This window comes from Carettochelys insculpta, chromosome 1, assembly GCF_033958435.1.
Source record: "Carettochelys insculpta isolate YL-2023 chromosome 1, ASM3395843v1, whole genome shotgun sequence".
NCBI lineage: Eukaryota > Metazoa > Chordata > Testudines > Carettochelyidae > Carettochelys > Carettochelys insculpta.
Window position 1 is genome coordinate 209,462,657 of NC_134137.1, and position 19,392 is coordinate 209,482,048.

General features: G+C 43.5%; 1 protein-coding gene across 1 annotated transcript; it reads left to right on the forward strand.

The window, feature by feature from the left end:
• Window positions 1–292: 292 nt before the first annotated feature.
• On the forward strand, window positions 293–16,455 carry LOC142011162 (vitamin K-dependent protein S-like). Its single transcript, XM_074990204.1, has 6 exons — window positions 293–396; window positions 2,783–2,972; window positions 8,931–9,098; window positions 13,777–13,945; window positions 14,851–14,999; window positions 16,204–16,455. The coding sequence occupies exons 1-6, from the start codon at window positions 362–364 to the stop codon at window positions 16,453–16,455; spliced, it is 963 nt and encodes a 320-aa protein (XP_074846305.1). The 5' UTR covers window positions 293–361.
• The last annotated feature ends 2,937 nt before the right edge of the window (window positions 16,456–19,392 follow it).

The following is a 19,392-nucleotide window of genomic DNA, read 5'->3' on the forward strand; positions in this document are numbered from 1 at the left end:
GTCTATGCAGACTGAAGGATGCCTACTACTACACGGGTGGAGGGAGCCAGCTGAGTACCAGATTTTTTTTTTTAAATTAAAGACAGTACTACATATGGATAATGCAGAAAATTTAAATTGCTTCATTTGTATTGAGATATTCAGATTATTTAAGTATAGTAGACATCATGTGCTTCAGAAAAATATACACCAAAAGACACTAAGAACGGAGGTTAAACTTCGAACTATAGATACACAAAAAGTTGTGACGGATCATTTTTCCTTTCATTATTACCAGGCTGTTCCAGTTTGTGTCCCTCTGAATGTTGAAAAGAATTATGAACTGCTTTACCTTGTGGAGCAATTCATAGGGATCCCAGTGATGTACTTAAGATTTAGACTGCCAGAAGTCACCAGGTGAGCATTTGCCATTGATAACCTTATTCGGGGAAGTTCTGGGGATTTGTTTCCATTAATTCTCAGAAGGTGACAGAAGGATGTGGGTATTGCATGAAGATTCACAGCAGCGTCTCACAGAATAAGACACCTTGAATCACTGCAGGGAGGACAAATGAGTTACAAATCAATGCATGATCACCCAAATGCCTACATGTAACAGTGCTCAGTGGAGGCAGGAATTACTTCGAAAGTGGATGGACAGGATTGAGGTGCTTAAAGAGTCAGTTTACAGCAATGCCTAGTTAATTATATCCTTGAGCCACACCTGCAGTATGGCAGCTTGTAACTGCTTGGTGTGATACAACTGAGAGCATAGCAAGTTCATTCCAGACACTAAGCTCCATTTTAAGCAACTTTTTCCATCAGTTGGGAGCAGTCACAGCTGACTGATGCAGCTACATAATGGAGCAAGGCAGTCCATTAGTGTGGTCTGTGGGAGGCACAGAGCCCTAGCATCTGAGCCAGAGCTCATCAGCGGCTGAGGAAGCAGATTCCTCCTGCAGCTACTGGCAGCTGGTTGCTGCACTTGTAGACAGATGTACTGACTGAAAGGGAAATGAAAACAAACCTTGGGAGGAAGAAATATCAGAACTGTCCTAGAAGTGAGTGAGGAAATGTGGAAAATGGATTGAGAGGGAGAGCGGGGAATATTAATTGGCCAAAGGCCCCAATAATTTTTGGGGTGAATGAGATTTTTAGGAGGGGAAAAAGGAGGTTTCACAGTGACCGAAGCTTGGTCTCCCTCTGAAGGGGAGAGAAAGAGAGGGAGGATGACAGCAGACATTAAAAGATATAGCTGTTCCCCAAAGGCCAGTCTTGGAAACTGACTCACTCCACAGTAGCCAGATTTCATATAGGGTTCTCTCCCCACCATCAGGTAATGTTGCTTCTTTTTCAGTCTGAAAATCAGATGATGTTATAAAATAAATATGCATCTCAGTATGAAGTTGTATATCAAAATGGTGAGCCTCATGTGATGGTTCTGCTGCCCTTCTGCAAAGGTTACCAGCTGTAGCATGCTGTTCACCAAGTACTAAGGAAACTAATGGTTTCCTGTGCTTTCTTCAGGCCAGTGATGCTGAGCAGTGTTTCCATGAATGTGTAGAATTTCCTCTTCATGTGTCAGTGACCAAGAGCTACTGCTAATATGTAGGGAGCTCTATATTGCAGTTCACCTTGCTTGCTGTGCCACCTGAAGATGCAAGGTTGCCTTTGAGTCGCTGTTTAAACAATTTCAGAGGCACCGATAGAAAAAGTTGCTGCATTGGTGATTTTAGAGCATAAATATTACACTATGTCCTACACTTTATGAGTCAAAGCTGACCTGGCATTAATGATCTCCTGGAAGACCTTTTTAATAGTTTGAAAGTATCCTCAGCAGCTAAAGTCTGAAATAGACACTGACCAGCTCAAAATATGTAGCTTTGACAGAACCATATATGAAAGTCAGTGTGTTGCAGAGAGATCTGGCCTTGGAATCCGTGCACCGGAGTTCTGATCCTAGTTCTGCCACCCACCTGCTGCGTGCCTTTTGCCAGTCGCTTCACTTCTGTATGCCTCCGTTTTCTCCTCACACCCTTCCTCCGTCTTGTATATTTAGCCTGAAAGCCCTTTGGGGCAGAGAGCTTCTCTTATGTTTGTACAGCCCCCAGATCACAACAGCCTCTATAGGTTGTACCATAGAATAATACCACTACCACCATTTATTATTTGTTTTACTGTAGTACCTAGGAGTCTAGTTATGAACCAAGATCTGATTGTGCTAGACACTGTACAAAATGCAGAATAGAAAGCGCTACAATTTATGCATGATTGTCCAAATGCCAGCAAAAGAGAAACCCCATTCCCTGAACAGAATAAAGGTAAAACAGTGGAACTTTCAAAGTCAGCAATGAGCAAATATTTATTGACGATTTTGTTTAATAGCATGCCTGAACATACTACGGGAACACATCCCAGGCAATTTACTTTTTCTCACAACACATCTGTAAGCTAAGGGGTATGTTACCCCTGTTTTGTAGATGGGGATCTGAGACAGTCATTAGCTCTGGGTTCTGCGGGAAGTTTGTAGTAAAGGTGGAAATTGACCCCGAAGTCAGAAGTCCCAGACAAATACCTTAAGCACAAGATCATCAGTGTCATTGGTTCAGATGAACAACATTCTGTAGCTACTGGATTGTGACTGTGATCAATCATAGGCAGCCATTTAACCTGCTCAGATACAGAGTTGTCATTTGGAGATTAAAACTTCCCTCCATAGCAAAATTATTAGTGTATTGCAGTAAGCGCTTCACTGTATTATGTATCCTCTTCCCTTTATTGTGATCCCTTTCCCATGACTCAGATTTTCAGCAGAATTTGATTTCCGGACATATGATGCAGAAGGTGTTATACTATATGCTGAGTCCTCTGACAACACAGCATGGTTCTTGCTTGCACTTCGTGATGGAAAGATTGAGATTCAATTCAAGAATGAACTTGGAACAAAAGTCACCAGTGGTGGCAAAGCCATTAATGATGGTCTGTGGCATATAGTAAGTTTTTTTTTAATGCTTTGTCAGCACACTCAAAAGTTGGAAAAAAATTAATAGCAACTTTAAAAAGAAAAGTTTCAAAATGGTTCCGTAAAGATCCCAAATTTAAAAAAAGGAATGGTGGCATCACCTGCAAACTTCCAAGTTGTCTTTTGATACAAAAATCACTTTCAGGGTGGTCAAGTATCAGAGGGGTAGCCGTGTTAGTCTGGATCTGTAGAGCAACGAAGGGTCCTGTGGCACCTTATAGACTAACAGAAAAGTTTAGAGCATGAGCTTTCGTGAGTTAACTCACTTCTTCAGATGCATCTGAAGAAGTGAGTTAACTCACGAAAGCTCATGCTCTAAACTTTTCTGTTAGTCTATAAGGTGCCACAGGACCCTTCGTTGCTTTTCAGGGTGGTGGTTTCATACCTGGCAGCACTGTGCCGTCTAAATTGTTCCGCCCGTGTGTAGAATAAATTTTGTTATGGGTACACAGGAATGTGTGGGTGTGCACCACCAGTAGAAATGCAGGATGCCAGCTGTGTGCTTTGTGGATACTCTGCTAACTAGGTAGGTGGCATTTGAATCTCTCCTAGGCAGCCACCCAAGTGATCAGCTTACAGGGATCATGGCTATACATTAATACTAGGGCATGCAGGTGTGTAAACGTGTTTATTCTGACACAAGTGGTCCATGAGGTTGGTATTCCAAGCAAAGTTGTATTATGCTACCCAGTGCGGCTTAAAATCAGTCAAATCAGCCTCGTAATGAAATAAAACTTACTTTTAAAAAATCCTTAAATCTTGAGTGTAGTGTGTCCAGTGCTTCTCAGTCTCAAGTCAGTAGGAGTCTTAACATTAACTTTACTGGGAACAAGTTCCGTTCGATGTAGCTACTACATACAGAAAAAGAACACTATTGAGATTGTAAAGTCAGCCACTTAAACTTAGAAAATGTCAGAATTAAAGTTACAAGGACAACCTTATTTCTGGCATTTCCTAATTTTTCAAGCTTGCCTTCGCAGCCGTCTTTTAATGTATAGATAATTTGTGTGTCTCACAAGCATGTAGCACAGTATTTGGTTTTGATTTTTTTCCTGTGGAATGGCCCCAATTCATCAGCAGCACATTTGAACGGAGTACTTTCAACATGGTATGTCACCAAAGTGCTAAACTGTGCTAGCCACAGAAATATACCATCTTCTGGCACCCTGGAGGAAGAGGCACAACACATGAAGACAGAGAGTTACAGCTCCACAAATAGCCTAACACAGCACAGCTCATTGTAAAAATTTGAAAGGTATTGAGAAAGAGTGTGGGGTTATGGGTTTGTCTGCACAGTAGCTGGGAGAGTGCTTCCTAGTTTGGGTAGCTAGACACACACTAGGTGTAGCTGAGGTAGCTCACTACAAATAGCGACATAGCTGCATCATCACAAGTTGTGGGTTGGGCTAGCTACCTGAAAACATACCCAGGGTATTCACAGATTCCTAGGCCAGAAAAGGAACATCATGATCATGTAGTCTGAACCACTACATCACACAAGTCTTTGAGCTTCCCCACAATCATAGAATCACAGGGCTGGAAGGGACCTCAGGAGGTCATCTAGTCCAGTCCCCGGCTTCAAACAGGATCAACCCCAACTAAGTTATCCCAGCCAGGACCTTGTCAAACTAGGACTTAAAAACTTTGAGGGATGGAGAATCAACCACCTCTCTAGGCAACACATTCCAGTGCTTCACCACCCTCCTGGTGAAATAGTGTTTCCCAATATCCAACCTACTCCTCTCCTTCTGTAACTTCAGACCATTCCTCCTTGTTCTTTGATTGGTCACCACTAAGAATAATTTCTCTCCATCCTGTTCAGAGCACCCCTTCAGGAAGCTGAAGGCTGCTATTAAATTACCCCTCAGTCTTTTCTGTAAACTAAAAAAGCCCAAATCCCTCAGCCTCTGATCATAGGTCATGTGCTCCAGCCCCTTAATCATTTTTATTGCCCTCCGGTGAACTTGCTCCAGCACATTCACATCATTTTTATACTGGGGCGTCCTAGAACTGGACACAGTATTCCAGATTTGGCCTCACCAGTGCTGAATAGAGGGGAACAACCACTGTTCTAGATCTGCTCACAATGCTCCTTCTAATGCACCCTAATATGTCATTAGCTTTCTTGGCTACAAGGGCACACTGTTCACTCATATCCAGCCTTTCATCCACCATAACCCCTAGGGGCCTTCCCACTGTACTGCTGCTTAGACAGTCAGTCCCCAGCCAATAACAGTGCTTGGGATTCTTCTGTCCCAAATGTAGGACTCTACATTTCTCCTTGTTGAACCGCATCAGATTTCTTTTTGTCCAATCCTCCAATTTATCCATTAGATCCTCCCTCTACCCCCGCAATGTATCTGCCTCTCCCTCTAGCTTAGTGTCTTCTGCAAACCTGCTGAGGATGCAATCCAGTCCCTTATCCAGGTCATTAATAAAGATGTTAAACAGCACCAGCCCCAGAACCAAGCCTTGGGGCACTCTGCTTGAAACCAACCACCATCCAGATATTGAGCCATTGACCACTACCTGTTGGGGCTGACCATCAAGCCAGCTTTCTATCTGTCTTATAGTCCATGTGTGCAATCCATACTTCCTCAACTTATGGGCAAGAATGTTGTGGGAGACTGTATCAAAAGCTTTGCTAAGTCAAGGTATTTCACATCCACTGACTTTCCTGTGTCGACAGAGCCTCTTACCTCATCATAGAAGTTAATCAGATTGGTCAGTCACTATTTGCCCTTGGTGAACCCATATTGACTACTCTTGATCACTTTCCCCTCTTCCAAGTGCTCCAAAATGGATTCCTTGAGGATCCCCTCCATTATTTTCCTAAGGATTGAGGTAAGGCTGACCGGTCTATAGTTCCCTGGATTGTCACTCTTGCCTTTTTCAAAGATGGGTGCTACATTTGCCTTTTTCCAGTTATCTGGGATATCTCCCGATCTCTAAGAGTCTTCAGAGGTAACGGCCAAAGCTCACCAAAGACATCTGCCAATTCCCTCGGTATCCTTGGGTGCATTAAATCCAGACCCATGGATTTGTGTACATCTAGTTTTTCTAGGTAGCTTTTAACTCGCTCCTTCCTCACCAGTGGCTGCCTGCCACCTTCCCGTACTGCATTGTCTAACACCATCATGTAGGAACTGTACTTGTCTGTGAAGACTGAGGCAAAAAAAGCATTGAATGCTTCAGCTTTTCTTACATCATCTGTCACTAGGTTACCTCTCTCATCCAGTAACAGCCCCACACGTTCCCTGATAACCCTCTTATTGTTAACATGCCTGCAGAAGCCCTTCTTGTTACTCTTCACATCCCTTGCCAGCTGCAGTTCCAGTTGTGCTTTCGCTTTCCTGATTACTGCCTGGCATTCTCCAGCTCTATATTCATACTCTTCCTTAGTCAACTGTCCACTTTTCCATTTCTTATACGCATCCTTTTTGTGTTTCAGCTGACCAAGGATTTCCTTGTAATTTCCCAATAATTCCTAGAGCAGGCATTTGGAAAAATTTTCAATCTTGATTTAAAACTTGTTAGTGTTGGAGAATCTACTGGAACCCTTGGCAAATTGAGAGCATTTAACTATTTGAAGAAAGTGTACAAAAGGCACGCCCTCTTTCCAGTGTAAATGTAACTAGCTTTTCTTTGCTAGACTGGAGTCCATTATCAAGTATTTGTCCCCTATCTAGGTAGTTGCAGATTGTAATCAGGTCACTCCCTTACCTTCTCTTTGGTAAACTAAATAGATTGAGCTCTTTGGATCTGTCACTATAAGGCATGCTTTTTAATCCTTTAAATAGTTCTCCTGGCTCTTCTTTGAGCTGTCACCAACATGCTTCCTGAATTCTGGACGTTGTAGTCTACCAGTGGTTTTACGACTGCCACTTTCAGAGGTAAAATAACTTCTGCTTGAGGTTCGGCTACTTTTGCATGCGTGGATCATATTAGCCCTGTTGGTCTCAATGGAAGTTCATATTCAGGTGGTTATCCATCACGCTCCCTAAGTCATTTTCAGAGTCGCTACTTCCTAAGATAGCATCCCCCATCCTGTAGCTATGGCCTACAGTGTCTATTCCTAGATATATGCATATGCATTTGGCAATATTTACCACGCCCCCATTCTCCCCCACCCCATCTGCTAACTTTATCAGTAACATTTTTGTTTTCTTCTAGGTCATTTTAAATAGTGAGGGGCCAAGAACAGATCCCTATAGAACCCCGCTAGAAACACGCCAATCATAATTTCCTATTTACAGTTGCATTCTGACATTAATCAGCCACTTTTTAATTCCATTAATGTGACCCATATTATATTCTAGTTTTTCTTTATTTAATGAAAATGTTCTGTGCTATAACATCATTTAATGGAAGTGTAATTATAAAATGTCAACAATTTTACCTGCATCAACCAGCCTAGAAATCTAATTAAAAAAAGATATGAAGTTACTTAGTCTCTGTTTTCAAAAACTTATATTGATTTGTATATTACACCACCCTCCTGTAGTTCTATATTAAGTCCCATATGAGCCATTCTGTTATCTTGCCTGGGAATGTTGCTAGACTGACAAGCCTCTTAAAAACCGGATCATAATGTTTACCCTTTTCAAAAATTGGCACAAGATTAGCTTTCTTCCAATCTTCTGGAACTTCCTTGGTGTTCTAAAACTTACTGAAAACCAGGGCTAATAGTCCAAAACGCTCCTCTGTCAACTTCTTTAAATCTCTTGGGTGCAAGGTATACCAGCTGCTGATTTTAAAATACCTAATTTTAGCAGCTGCTTTTTAACAGTCTCCTGACAGTGGAATGGAAGAAATGTAGTCATCGTAATATGAGACTACATTGCTGTTTTCCCCAAATACATAACCGAAATGTTGATTGAACATTTCTACCTTTTCTAAATTGTTATGGGTAAGTCTATCATTTCCGTGTAGTAATTTTCTAATACCATTGCTGTGATTCTTTTTTATACTAATAAACTAAAAAAACTCGTTCTTGTCCTGAGCTACAACACTACAGTTCTGATTTACATTAGTACTATCAGTATAGAACAAATGGAAGAGAAAGGGAATTATTTTTAAAATACCATATAGTTCTCTTCATGTCCTTCTAAGACAATTTTTTTTAAACTTTACGGCTTTCTCCCATGTTTATAGCTTTTGGGGCACCTAGTAAAGTCTTGTTAAACAAGCCCCAATCATCATTCATGTTTTTCTGCCGAAGTTCTGCTTCTCAGCTTATTTGACTCAAAATTGTTTTCAGGTTTTTGAAACTGGCCCTTTTAAAGCACTAAATTGGGTAAGATTATATTTGGGCAGCTAGGCCGAGGTGCCACCAGTGCTGCGACAGCCACACTGCTACTTTTAAGCACGCTGTGTACATGTAACTTAAAAGGATGAGATTTAGTTCTGCCATATTGTTTCCTGATCGTCAGTCCCATGCACCTTCCCTTAGGCCAAAAGTGTATTTTGACAGGTAACATCAATAGCAGCAGATGAATCTCTACAGTTTTCTTTTGTCTTTGTTCTATCAGGAGGTTCATTTCTTTGTGGAAGGCTGAATAAAATCCAGAGGAGAGTGCTCACTGTGAATGGAATGTTAAACAATCTTAGAAGCAAGTTCCCAGCAAGTTCTTAGTGTAACACAACCTGAAAAATTACATTTTTCCAAAATCTTTTCATTCAATTGTTCACATTTTCCAAACAAGAAACACCTTTGCTTTATGAGTATTCTCCATCTAGCCATTTTCAAAATCCTACATATATTTACATAAAAATAAAAAGGCAGGTTGCTGGGCTGTTGTATTTTAAATTTAAATAATGGGACACATTAGGCAACCTTAACACAATGCTCACTACTACACCCTCTCTAATGAGTTCATTCAACATACGTAGTGCTATGCATAGTGTTATACATTATTTTTCATCCTAGGTCTCAGTGGAAGAATTAGAACACAGCGTCAGTATAAAAATAGCAAAAGAAGCAGTGATGAATATTAACAGTCCTAGAAACCTGTTTAAACCATCAAATGGCTTCTTGGAAACTAAGATGTACATTGCAGGATTGCCCCGCAGAGCTGATGATGCCCTCATTAAACAGGTAACTTTAAAATACCTCCCAGTTAAGTCTGGTTTGTTGTTTATTTTTTCTTTTATTGTAGTTACCCATTTGTCACCAGGGAAATACAATCCTGGGAGCTACGTATGTAAAAAGGAAAATGCTATTGTTGACCTTTTAGTTTGAAAATGAGTATGCATGAAGCTTTTCAGTCTGTCCATTTTTAGATTTAGTTATAGAATCACAGCAATTAAAGACATCCCAGAATCTAATCCATCTTCCAGGGTTTTTGTTAAGAGTTCAGTTTCTAATCTCATTTTAAGATTCCCAAGCAATAGATCCATTGGTACTTACGTAGGGAAAATATTGTACAAATGCTCCCTTTCTTAGAGCCAAATTGTGCCTTGGTCTTGGGGGCAGGCGAGAGCAAAGGGAGCATCTTGCATGTGCACTAGAAAATAATTTACATTTGGAAACAAGCCACCATAACCCTAACAAAAAGTGCTCGCAATATTTTCATTATTTTAAATCCATTTTTGCTTGTGGTATGGCGGGAAAACAAAAAGGTGAACATTTTTTGGGCAGTTTTAACTACTGCTCAATAAATAATCTGTTATCCAATGTGAAATAATTCTAGAGACGCTGTTTTGGGGCTGAGGAGTCAAACGTTCAGCAAACGAAGAAGACTAATTGCTATTTCACCATAGCTGTACTGCAGCAGACACAGCCAAGCAAAAGACAGAAGTTTGGCTTCAGTGTGTTTGAACTTAAACTTCAAAGCTATTTTTGCTCACCAGTGGTACCAACTGGAGAAGCTTATTTAGTAGCTCAGCACTGCTAAGCCTGTCATGCCTTTGATATCAAGAGAAACAAGGTGGGCGAGGGTGACAAAAATACCACTAAGATAAGTTCTTTTACTGAACCAATTTTTGTTGGTGAGAAAAAAGAGACAAGCTTTCAAGCTACGCAGAGCTCTTCGGATCTGTGAAACATAGGCACTCTGTGTCACAGCAAAATACAAGGCAGAACAGTTAGTTTAGCAAAAGTCATTAATGCATGTTGTAAAAGACTATTCAAGGTGAAGTGGTCCCTTAACACCATGCCAGTAACGGGAGAACAAAATGTGTGGGGGAGATACTGGGTTACAGATTTTTTGTAATAAGCCATAAATCCAGCATCCTAATTAAGGCCATGATTTTTAGGGTCTAGTAAAGTGATGAATTTAATTCCCAGGCTCATCATTTCGAGGTGCTATATAGGAGGATGAGGACTGAGCGGGCAGAGATGGACTTACTGTTTTGTGAAAAGTGTTTGCCCTTGGGTAACAGTGTTTTTTGTCTTTTTCATCATTTTCTTCTGTGTGATTTCATTCGAGTGATTGTCTGGTTTCAGCCAAATAGTTGGGGCACTTACAGAATGCATAATGAATGTGCCACCCAAACATCCCTGAGAAGACTTACTTCTCTGCTGAACCCCGCCCCCCCAATCACTCACTCCTAATTATCACCTCCCATGCCATACTGGAAGCCATATGCGCATCATAGAATCTAGTCCAGCCCCCTGCTTAAAGCAGGATCAACCCCAACTAAGTCATCCCAGCCAGGACCTTGTCAAGCTGGGACTTTAGAACTTCTAGGGGTGGAGAATCCACCACCTCTCTAGGTAACACATTCCAGTGCTTCACCACCCTCCTGGTGAAGCAGTTTTTCCTAATATCCAACCTACACTTCTCCCTCTTTAGCTTCAGACCATTGCTCCTTGTTCTGCCATCTGACACCACTGAGAACAGTTTCTCACCATCCTCTTTAGAGCTCCCCTTCAGGAAGTTGAAGGCTGCTATTAAATCACTCCTCAGTCTTGTCTTCTGTAAACTAAACAAGCCCAAATCCCTCAGCCTATTCTCATAGGTCATGTGCTCCAGTCCCCTAATCATTTTTGTTGCCCTTCACTGAACCTGCTCCAGCACATCCACATCCTTTTTATACTGGGGGGTCCCAAAACTGGACATGATATTCCAGATGTGGCCTCACCAGTGCCGAATAGAGGGACATTAGCCTTCTTGGCTACAAGGGCGCACTGTTTAGTCATATCCAGCCTTTCATCCATCGTAACCCCTTGGGCCCTTTCCGCTGTACTGCTGCTTAGCCAGTCAGTCCCCAGCCTTTAACAATGCTTGGGATTCTTCTGTCCCAAGTGCAGGACTTTATACTTCTCCTTGTTGAACTGCATCAGATTTCTTTTTGTCCAATCCTCCAATTTATCCAGGTCACTCTGGATCCTCTCTCTACCTTCCAACGTATCTACTTCTCCCCCTATCTTTGTGTCGTCTGCAAACTTGCTGAGGGTGCAATCCAGTCCCTCGTCCACGTAATTAATAAAGATGTCGAACAACACCGGCCACAGATCCAAGCCTTGTGGCACTCCGCTTGAAACTGACCACCATCCAGATATTGAGCCATTGACCACTACCTGTTGGGCTCGACCGTCAAGCCAGCTTTCTATCCATCTTCCAGTCCATGGATCCAGTCCATACTTCCTTAACTTATGGGCAAGAATGGTGTTGGAGCGGTCTTTGTCTGGGAAGATAGAGGCAAAAAAAAAAAAAAAAAAAACCATTGAACCTCTTTAAACATTTGCAATTAATTCTCAGTGGGAACCACATCCTGAGAAAGGTTTCCTGAATCCCCACTTTCTGGCTTTCAAATGACCGATCCATAAAGTAGCATCAGACCCTGCCACAACAATAGATGCAAAACCTGCCCACTAATCTCCTCTGCTACATTCTGTGCAAGGTCCATGGGTCCTATCCATGCCTATCCCAATGTGGTGTACGTCATCCTGGGCATTAAATGCCCCCAAATATAAAAGACAAAAATATCCCATTACTCACAAGTGAACACTTCACAGAATGATGTCTCCCGAGCTGACCTCTCAGGCTTCACCTTCAAAGGAAAGCCACAAAATAGTTTCAAAAGACGAGCCTGGGAACTTAAATTCTTAACTTTGCTGGCCACTATAAATCACAACTTTAAATAAAGACTCCCGATTGATGGCTTTATTACAACAGTTTATAACTCATGAAACTCCCTCTCCCCCTTGTTTGTTCCATGACTGGAGAGATGTTAATAGACCACTTCAACTGGAAGGGTCTTGTAACACGTCCCGTGACGCCCAGCCTCTTGGTCTAGGGCGGGGGGTAGGGGGTCGCAGGCCCTCCCACTCAACTGCGACCCGGCCCGAGGCCCTGGGGGTCGCTCACGTGCAACCCCGGCAGTGGGGATCCAGACCGCAACACACTGCCATTGGTTCGTGAGCGACGTTCCCCGGGCCACTTCCTACCTCACCCTCTGTTGGTGGCAGGTCCCAGTCCATCTGGTCGAGGGGTCCTCCTAGGTCGGTCTCCTCTGGGTCATCCACCTGTGGGGGCTCCGGCCAATCGTCCATGACCACGTCGTTAGGGTAGTCAGGCGGTGGCAATAGAGGAGATGCAGGGCGGTCCTGGGTCTGAGTGTTGTAGGGATCCGCCGGGGCTCTGGGGCGGCCTGCTCCCGGGTCCTTTTCCACGGCAGGGGGTCTCCACCGGTGGGAAGGTCCTGGTAGGTCCGGGAAGTCCGGGTAGTCTCCTTGGGGCATACGGACCCGGGGTTGCGTGGAGCCTCTGGGGGCCTGCTCCTCCGGCCTGGCCGGGCGGCCGCAGGCCCTCTCCCTTTGGCCCTGGGGAGCTTGTGCAGGCACGTCCTCCCTGCCCGGAGGCCCAGCACTGAATGGCTCCCGAGTCCCGCCTTTGGCTCTTCTAGCCCTTGGCCCCGCCCTCTGAGGGGCGGGCCTCTGGTCTCCTGACTCCGGCCCCGCCCACCAGGACCTCTGCATAGCTTCCCCGGCCTCCGGGTCTGCAGGAGGCCATACTGACCCACTACAGGTCTATTAGAATAGGTTTATCTACTTACGTAAACAGCCTGTTCAATCTCGTATCTATTTGTGAGACTTTTGTTGGCAAGTCTGCACTACAAAATTAAGTCAACAAATGACATCACTTTTGCAAGTCCCCATTACTCTCCCTGTGGTGGGTGTACTCCCCAGGAGCACTTGCACCACTTAGACTGTAAGTATGAGGAATAATAGAAGAGCTTCTGAAAGGCAGCAGCAGTCAAAATGACTTACCTCCACCTCTTGCAGAGGTAGAATTAATGTCACAGTAGTGGTTAAGTTACACTTCAGGCCATGTCTACATTACTGCTATGTCAGCAAAACTTACATCACTGAAGGGTGTGAAAAAGCTGCATTGGTACCATTGTGCCGCTGTAAGGTCTCTAGTGTTGACAAAGCTTCAACGTAGACAGTTACAAAGTTCGGTTAAGGTAAAGCAGCTTCTGTTGATCTCATTGGATAGGGTAGACCAGGCCTGACTGCTTTTCCCAAGACTGAAGACCTCTTTATAAACTCACAAGCTTGTTTCTCTCATCAACAGAAGACAATCCAATAAAGATATTACCTCATCCATCTTGTTTGTTTTGATATCCTGCGAGCAACATGGCTACAACACTGCAAACAACAATTTGATTCCAAAACACCTCTGAAGATCAGTACTGTTACCTATGGCACAACTATGCTTCACTGTCCATCAGAAATAAGTTGTCATGTCAATTAACTTATTCTCTATTAACAATGTTTCTAGAGCAAATCTGGAAGCAACACAAACATCTGTAGGTAACTTTTGCAGATTAACCCTCGACTAGATGGGTACATTCGTGCCTGGAATCTGATGAATCAGGGAAGTTCGGGCATAAATGAAGTTATTCAAGAAAAACAAAACAAACACTGTTTAGTCACTGTGGGGAAAGGGTCCTACTACCCTGGCACGGGCGTGGCAGAATTTCACATAAATTATAGTAAGTATTTTTTCAGCCTTTCCCAACATGCCTTTATGCTGAACTGAGGATTGAATTAATGGATGGCAAAAGAATATGAGCATCTCTCAAGCACTCTTTACTCAGGCAAGGTTCCCACTAACTTCAGAGAGAGTTTTACTTGTGTTCTGACTCCACACTTATATCAGTTTAATTTCTGCAATGACCCGTTAGAGTGGACTTAATCAGATGGGTCCGTTCCATTTCTCAAAATCTGTTTCAGCTCCCGTTTTATCAATGGACGTTTTGCCCTTGATGTCAGACTGTGGTTTGAGCCCCACATGAGTCAGTGATATGAAATTATATTTGAGCCAGATGCAGCACGAGTGATTGTGATACCAAGTAGCATGGTGCATCATTAGGATGAAATTATGAGAAAAGCAGTTCATGAGCAGGGTATCCCAATGAGCTGCTGCACTTGGGAGCACTCTGGCACCTGTGTGACTTTACTCATGTGAGAATTCCCATTCAGCAATGGGACTAGTCTGGTGTGTGATGTTAAACTGATTTTTAAGCTACCGCCCTTCTGCTCACTAGTAAAATTTTATGAGCAGCCTGTCAGGCTTTTTCTGGAGTAACCTTGTAAATAGTCCTCTTATGAATGTTGCAGAGAGAGAGGTAACTGAAAATGAAAAAAAGGAAAGGCAGCTGAACCAGCAAGGGGAAAAACCCAAGCTTAAAAATTTCTATGTTCTGTATTAGACACTTTGGAGAAAACTGGAAATGTAAAGCTTCACTTTTCACTGCAGGTTTAGCCTTATTGTTCATAGTGGGAGTATACATTAGATCACAGGGGAAAATGCTTGTAAATAATCAAACAGTATTTGGATTTTGGGGATGTTTCCAGGTTCATGAACTTCTTTTTTTTCCTTCTTCTTTTTAAACAGATAATCTTACCGATGGCAAAGACTGGCTTATAAACATAACATTGACTGTTCGCCCATGCACAGGCACTGGTGTGATGTTTGCCTTGGTCTCTGGCAAAACAGTGCCTCTTGCTTTGTCCATAGCAGACTCGGACTCCCCTAACTCACAAGTGATCTTACAGTTATCACAGTGATTCAGGGTCAGATCCTCATCTGGTGTAAATCAACATAGTTCTTTTTAACTTGAACTCTTTCTTCTTTCTCCTTCTGTAAAAGGGAATAAATTCTAGTTACTTATTGTACCACACAGGGGTGTTATGAGGCTGAATTAATTGCTCACAAGATGCTCTGATAAAACAGTGGTGAACTGCATGCATAAGCCACATGGGTCTTGTGGGCATTAAATTTCTCTCTATTCCCTGTTGTGGCAAGGAACAAGACAGAAGGCAGTGTGTGCTCTACACACACACACACACAAGTGTAAAAGGCACATTATTAGGAATTCATATAACAAGTGCTCTTTATTAACTGGCATCTGCTCTGCCGGTGGTCACCCAGCCGGGACTGGCAGAGCAGGGCCAGTGACAACTGGGCTGTGGGACCTGCTGTCTAGCCAGGGCTCGGGCCAGCAACAATGTGGCTCTCCACCCAGATGGCAGCAACTGGGTTGGGGGCCAGGAGCCACAGCCTAGTCACCAGCAGTGGCCACAGAGCTGGGGCTGGCTGCTTGGCTGGCAGCAAAGGGGTTGGGGTCTAGAGGCTGGCCGCCCAGTAACTAGCAGCTGCCACAGAACTGGGGGCCAGCAGCAGGTTTGGGGACCAGGGGCCCACTGTCTGGCCAGGGCTGGTGGCAGCAGGGCCAGTGACCCCCTACTCCAATAACGGGCAAATTTAATTATCCAGCATCCGCCCCAACCCTGTTCACCAGGGAGCTGGATAATAAAGCTTATACTCTGTGTGTGTGTGTGTGTGTGTGTGTGTGTGTGTGTGCGTGCGTGCGTGCGCGCACGCGCGCACGTGTATGTGGGTCAATGTGTACTTTTTAAAAACTTCCTGTAGTAGATATCATGCTGGCTGCATTATACTCAGTGTCCAAACTCCCATCAGCTTCCATGGGTCTAGGATTTAACAAGATTTTCTAACATGAATACCTCAAGAAAATAAAAAAGCACTCAAAGAACTGACTTGATTTTTAAGAGTGCGGAATAACGCATCAGCTTCTATAGATTTCAGTGGATTTCCCAGTTTCAGGAACCTGTTTTGAAAAATTTTGGCCATACTGGTTTCTCCATTTTGCAAATGTAAAATGAATTGATTAAGTAAACGTAGGTGATGGAGTTGTAGGTGAGATCTTTTTTTGTTTCTGCTGCCCAGGAAGTCATTGTGACTATTGAGAATGTTATTGTTGCCCGGCTGGAGGCAGAGAAGTTGTGTACTTCCAAAAGACTGAGGCTAGGACTCAGAGTAAACAAACAGCTGCTTGAACTGACTGCTGATTCACAAACAGGCAGCACGACTTCTGCCCAGGAGCGACAACTCTCCATCCTGGATCAAGCAATGAAAGGACATGTTGTTACCTATTTAAGTGGCATTCCAGGTGAATTTTATTTCTTGACATTGATGTGAATGAATAACCCCTGATATCTTGAGTTGTTGCAGTTAGGATTTTTAAAAAAAAAACATTTATTTTTATCCTTCTATTTTTTGAGTCAATCCACATAGCTTTTGATGCAGCCTGATAAGCTACTTCATTAGTAACATTAAGGAGCTAACAACCCAGCATCGGAGCTTCTTTCCAAAGGTCTCTTTTTGTAAGTGATCCTATGGCACCTATTTCCCAGGAAAAATAGTGGTTTGTTGGGAGGTTTTTTTTTTTTTTTTTTTTTTAGTGAAGAGTAATGAGAACTCCTGAAGTGCCACCCACTGGTAGATTCGACACAATGCAGCAGGTATAGATAATTGTTAAAACCATCCATTTAAAAATATCTAAAGGATAGGAGGAGGAAACAGAGAAAATGAGGTTACCACAATCATACTTTCAGGTGTATAGTGTATAGACTAGCATGGCTTCCTCTCTGTTACTATTCAACATGCAAGGCAATACTTCCAGGTGGCGGATGACAGCCTCCATGAGAGCATGGTAATATGAACATTAAGTGGGGCTTAAAAAGACAACATTTTGTTTAAAGGATTTGAAAGTGAATTTTTGATCTTGTGTAACCAGCACAAAACATGCAAGCGTGCTGTGGATGCACAGCAATGCCATTAGCTTTGCATTTGGAAAATTATCATATGCTAACTGGAAATCTTGAGAGGAACAGACTCCTAAATCATAAGGTAATTATGAGGCTAAATTTTTATTGGTAAAGGTTTTTGACAGCTTCTGTCTATAAAGGGACTATAGGGAAAGACAAAGTGTTAGCTTCACAAGAGACCCCTGGAAGTTTGACAGGCAGTTTTCAATCAGCACCTATTTTCTGTTATATTAAAACAATCCTGCTCCAACAGTTATAGCCAGCCCCATTCCCTGTAGCTCCAGTAGGCACAGGGTGAATCTGCAGTGTTAGAATTGTGGAGATTAAGGTTGCCAGGTTTTGTTGGACATGTTCCTGGAGGTTCCATCACATAACTATCCTTAAAGATTAAATCTTTACTTTGGGAGACTCAAGGACTATCCTGGAGGATTGGCATCCTTAGTGGAGAGAGAGAGAGAGAGTGGAGTGGCGTACTCATTTGTATGGCATGGAAACTAACCATACAGGGGGTGAACGGGGGTAGATGGAGCTAGCACATAGATATCTCAACCATAGAATCAACTTCTGTATCCTCTCCGCAGTTCCTGCCACTGTAGAGCGGTGGTTGTCAACCTTTTGGGATGACTGTACCTCCTTCAGGAGTCTGGTTCGTCTTGAAGTCTCTACTTACAAAATTAGCTCCTTACAAAAATCAAATAGAAAAAAGTTCTCCCGCACATTATTACTGAAATATTGTTTTCTTATCTTTACCATATAAAATAAATGAGAACAGAGTAAACCCTCGATTCACCAGACCCCGATTTAGCAGACTTCAGAAATAGTGAACTGTACGCCAGCCCCTCTGTCCCCCACAAAGGAAGAAAATGACAGCAACTCACCAGGGCCACCGGCAACTCACCAGAGCCGCCAGTGCAGCTGGAGGAGCTGCAATGGCTGGGACTGTGACCGCCGTGGAGGAGCCTCCAGGGCCACCACCTCTGGAGCCGCCACATGCTCCTCCTACCAGAGGTGGGACACTGACCCAGGCAGGCAGCACTCACATATGTGCCCCACCCTGGTGGGAGGAGCTCATGATGGCTGCAGTGGCGGCAGCCCCACCCGTGGCGGCTCCTCCAGTTGCTCTGGTGTTAGCGGCGCCAGCTCCAACAGCACTCTGGCAGTTTTGGTGAGTCGCTGGCAGTTATTTGGAGGAGGGGGTTCAGGGGCACTATGGCAAATACCGTAAACCCTTTGGATTTAACAGACTTTCAGCATTAGTGGACAGCCCCCACCCCCCATTGGTCCATTAAAATTGAGGGCTTGCTGTATACAGACTTACATTTCAGTGGACAGTGTACACAGCACCATATACAGGTTATTGTCCATGAAATATTTTAGTTTGTACTGACTTCTCCAGTGTGTTTTTTATGTAGCCTATTGTAAAACTAGGCAGATACCGAGGTGAGCTGATGTATTCCCAAAAGACATCTGCATCCCTCTGGTTGAGAACCATTGCAGTGGGCAACCTCTAGTCTGCGGATCCTTTGGCTCTCTGCCTTCCCCCACCTGCCTCTCATGCACCGGGGCACCAGAGCCCCACACTTTCTACTTCTTTCCCCTCCCTCCCAGCACTTTGGACCACCACTAATCACATGGTTCATGCTCTGTCCCTGCTCTTCCCCTTCCCTCCCAGCGCCAGAAAGCTGCAAATCAGCTGTTTGTGGCATTCCCAGTCAGGGAGGAAGGAGCGGTGACAGCGCGAATCAGGTGATTGGTGCATTCTGAAAGTGCTGGGAGGGAGGGGAGTAGAGTAGGAAAGTGTGGGGCTCCAGTGTGTGAGCAGTGTGGGGGAGGGGAGCACACAGGTGGAACACCGGTGCGCCATGAGCTGCTACAGCCACTGAAGTGAAGGAGGGCCACTTCTGGAGCCCATCCACTATTGTTGGTGGCTCTTCCCTGATCTAAACAAAACTACTTTCATTTCACTTTCTAAGACAGAATGTATGGAAACATCTTAGCAGCTATTGGAAAACATGTTTTGTTGAAAAATCTAAAGCTATGAACCCAAGGTTGCTGCTGTTACACTTCTGAAACACAGCATTATTTTGTATCAGAGAGGTAGCTGACTTAGTCTGTACCTTCACAAGCAAGAAGTAGCCCAGTGGCACCTTATAGGCTAAGAGATATTCTGGAACGTAAGCTTTTGTGGGCAAAGTGGGTCTTTACTCACAAATGCTTATGCTCCAAAATATCTGTTAGCATTATTTTGGACAGCAACATGCAAACCCAGGCTTTTAGTAAATATCACATCTTTTCTTAGAAGGAAAAG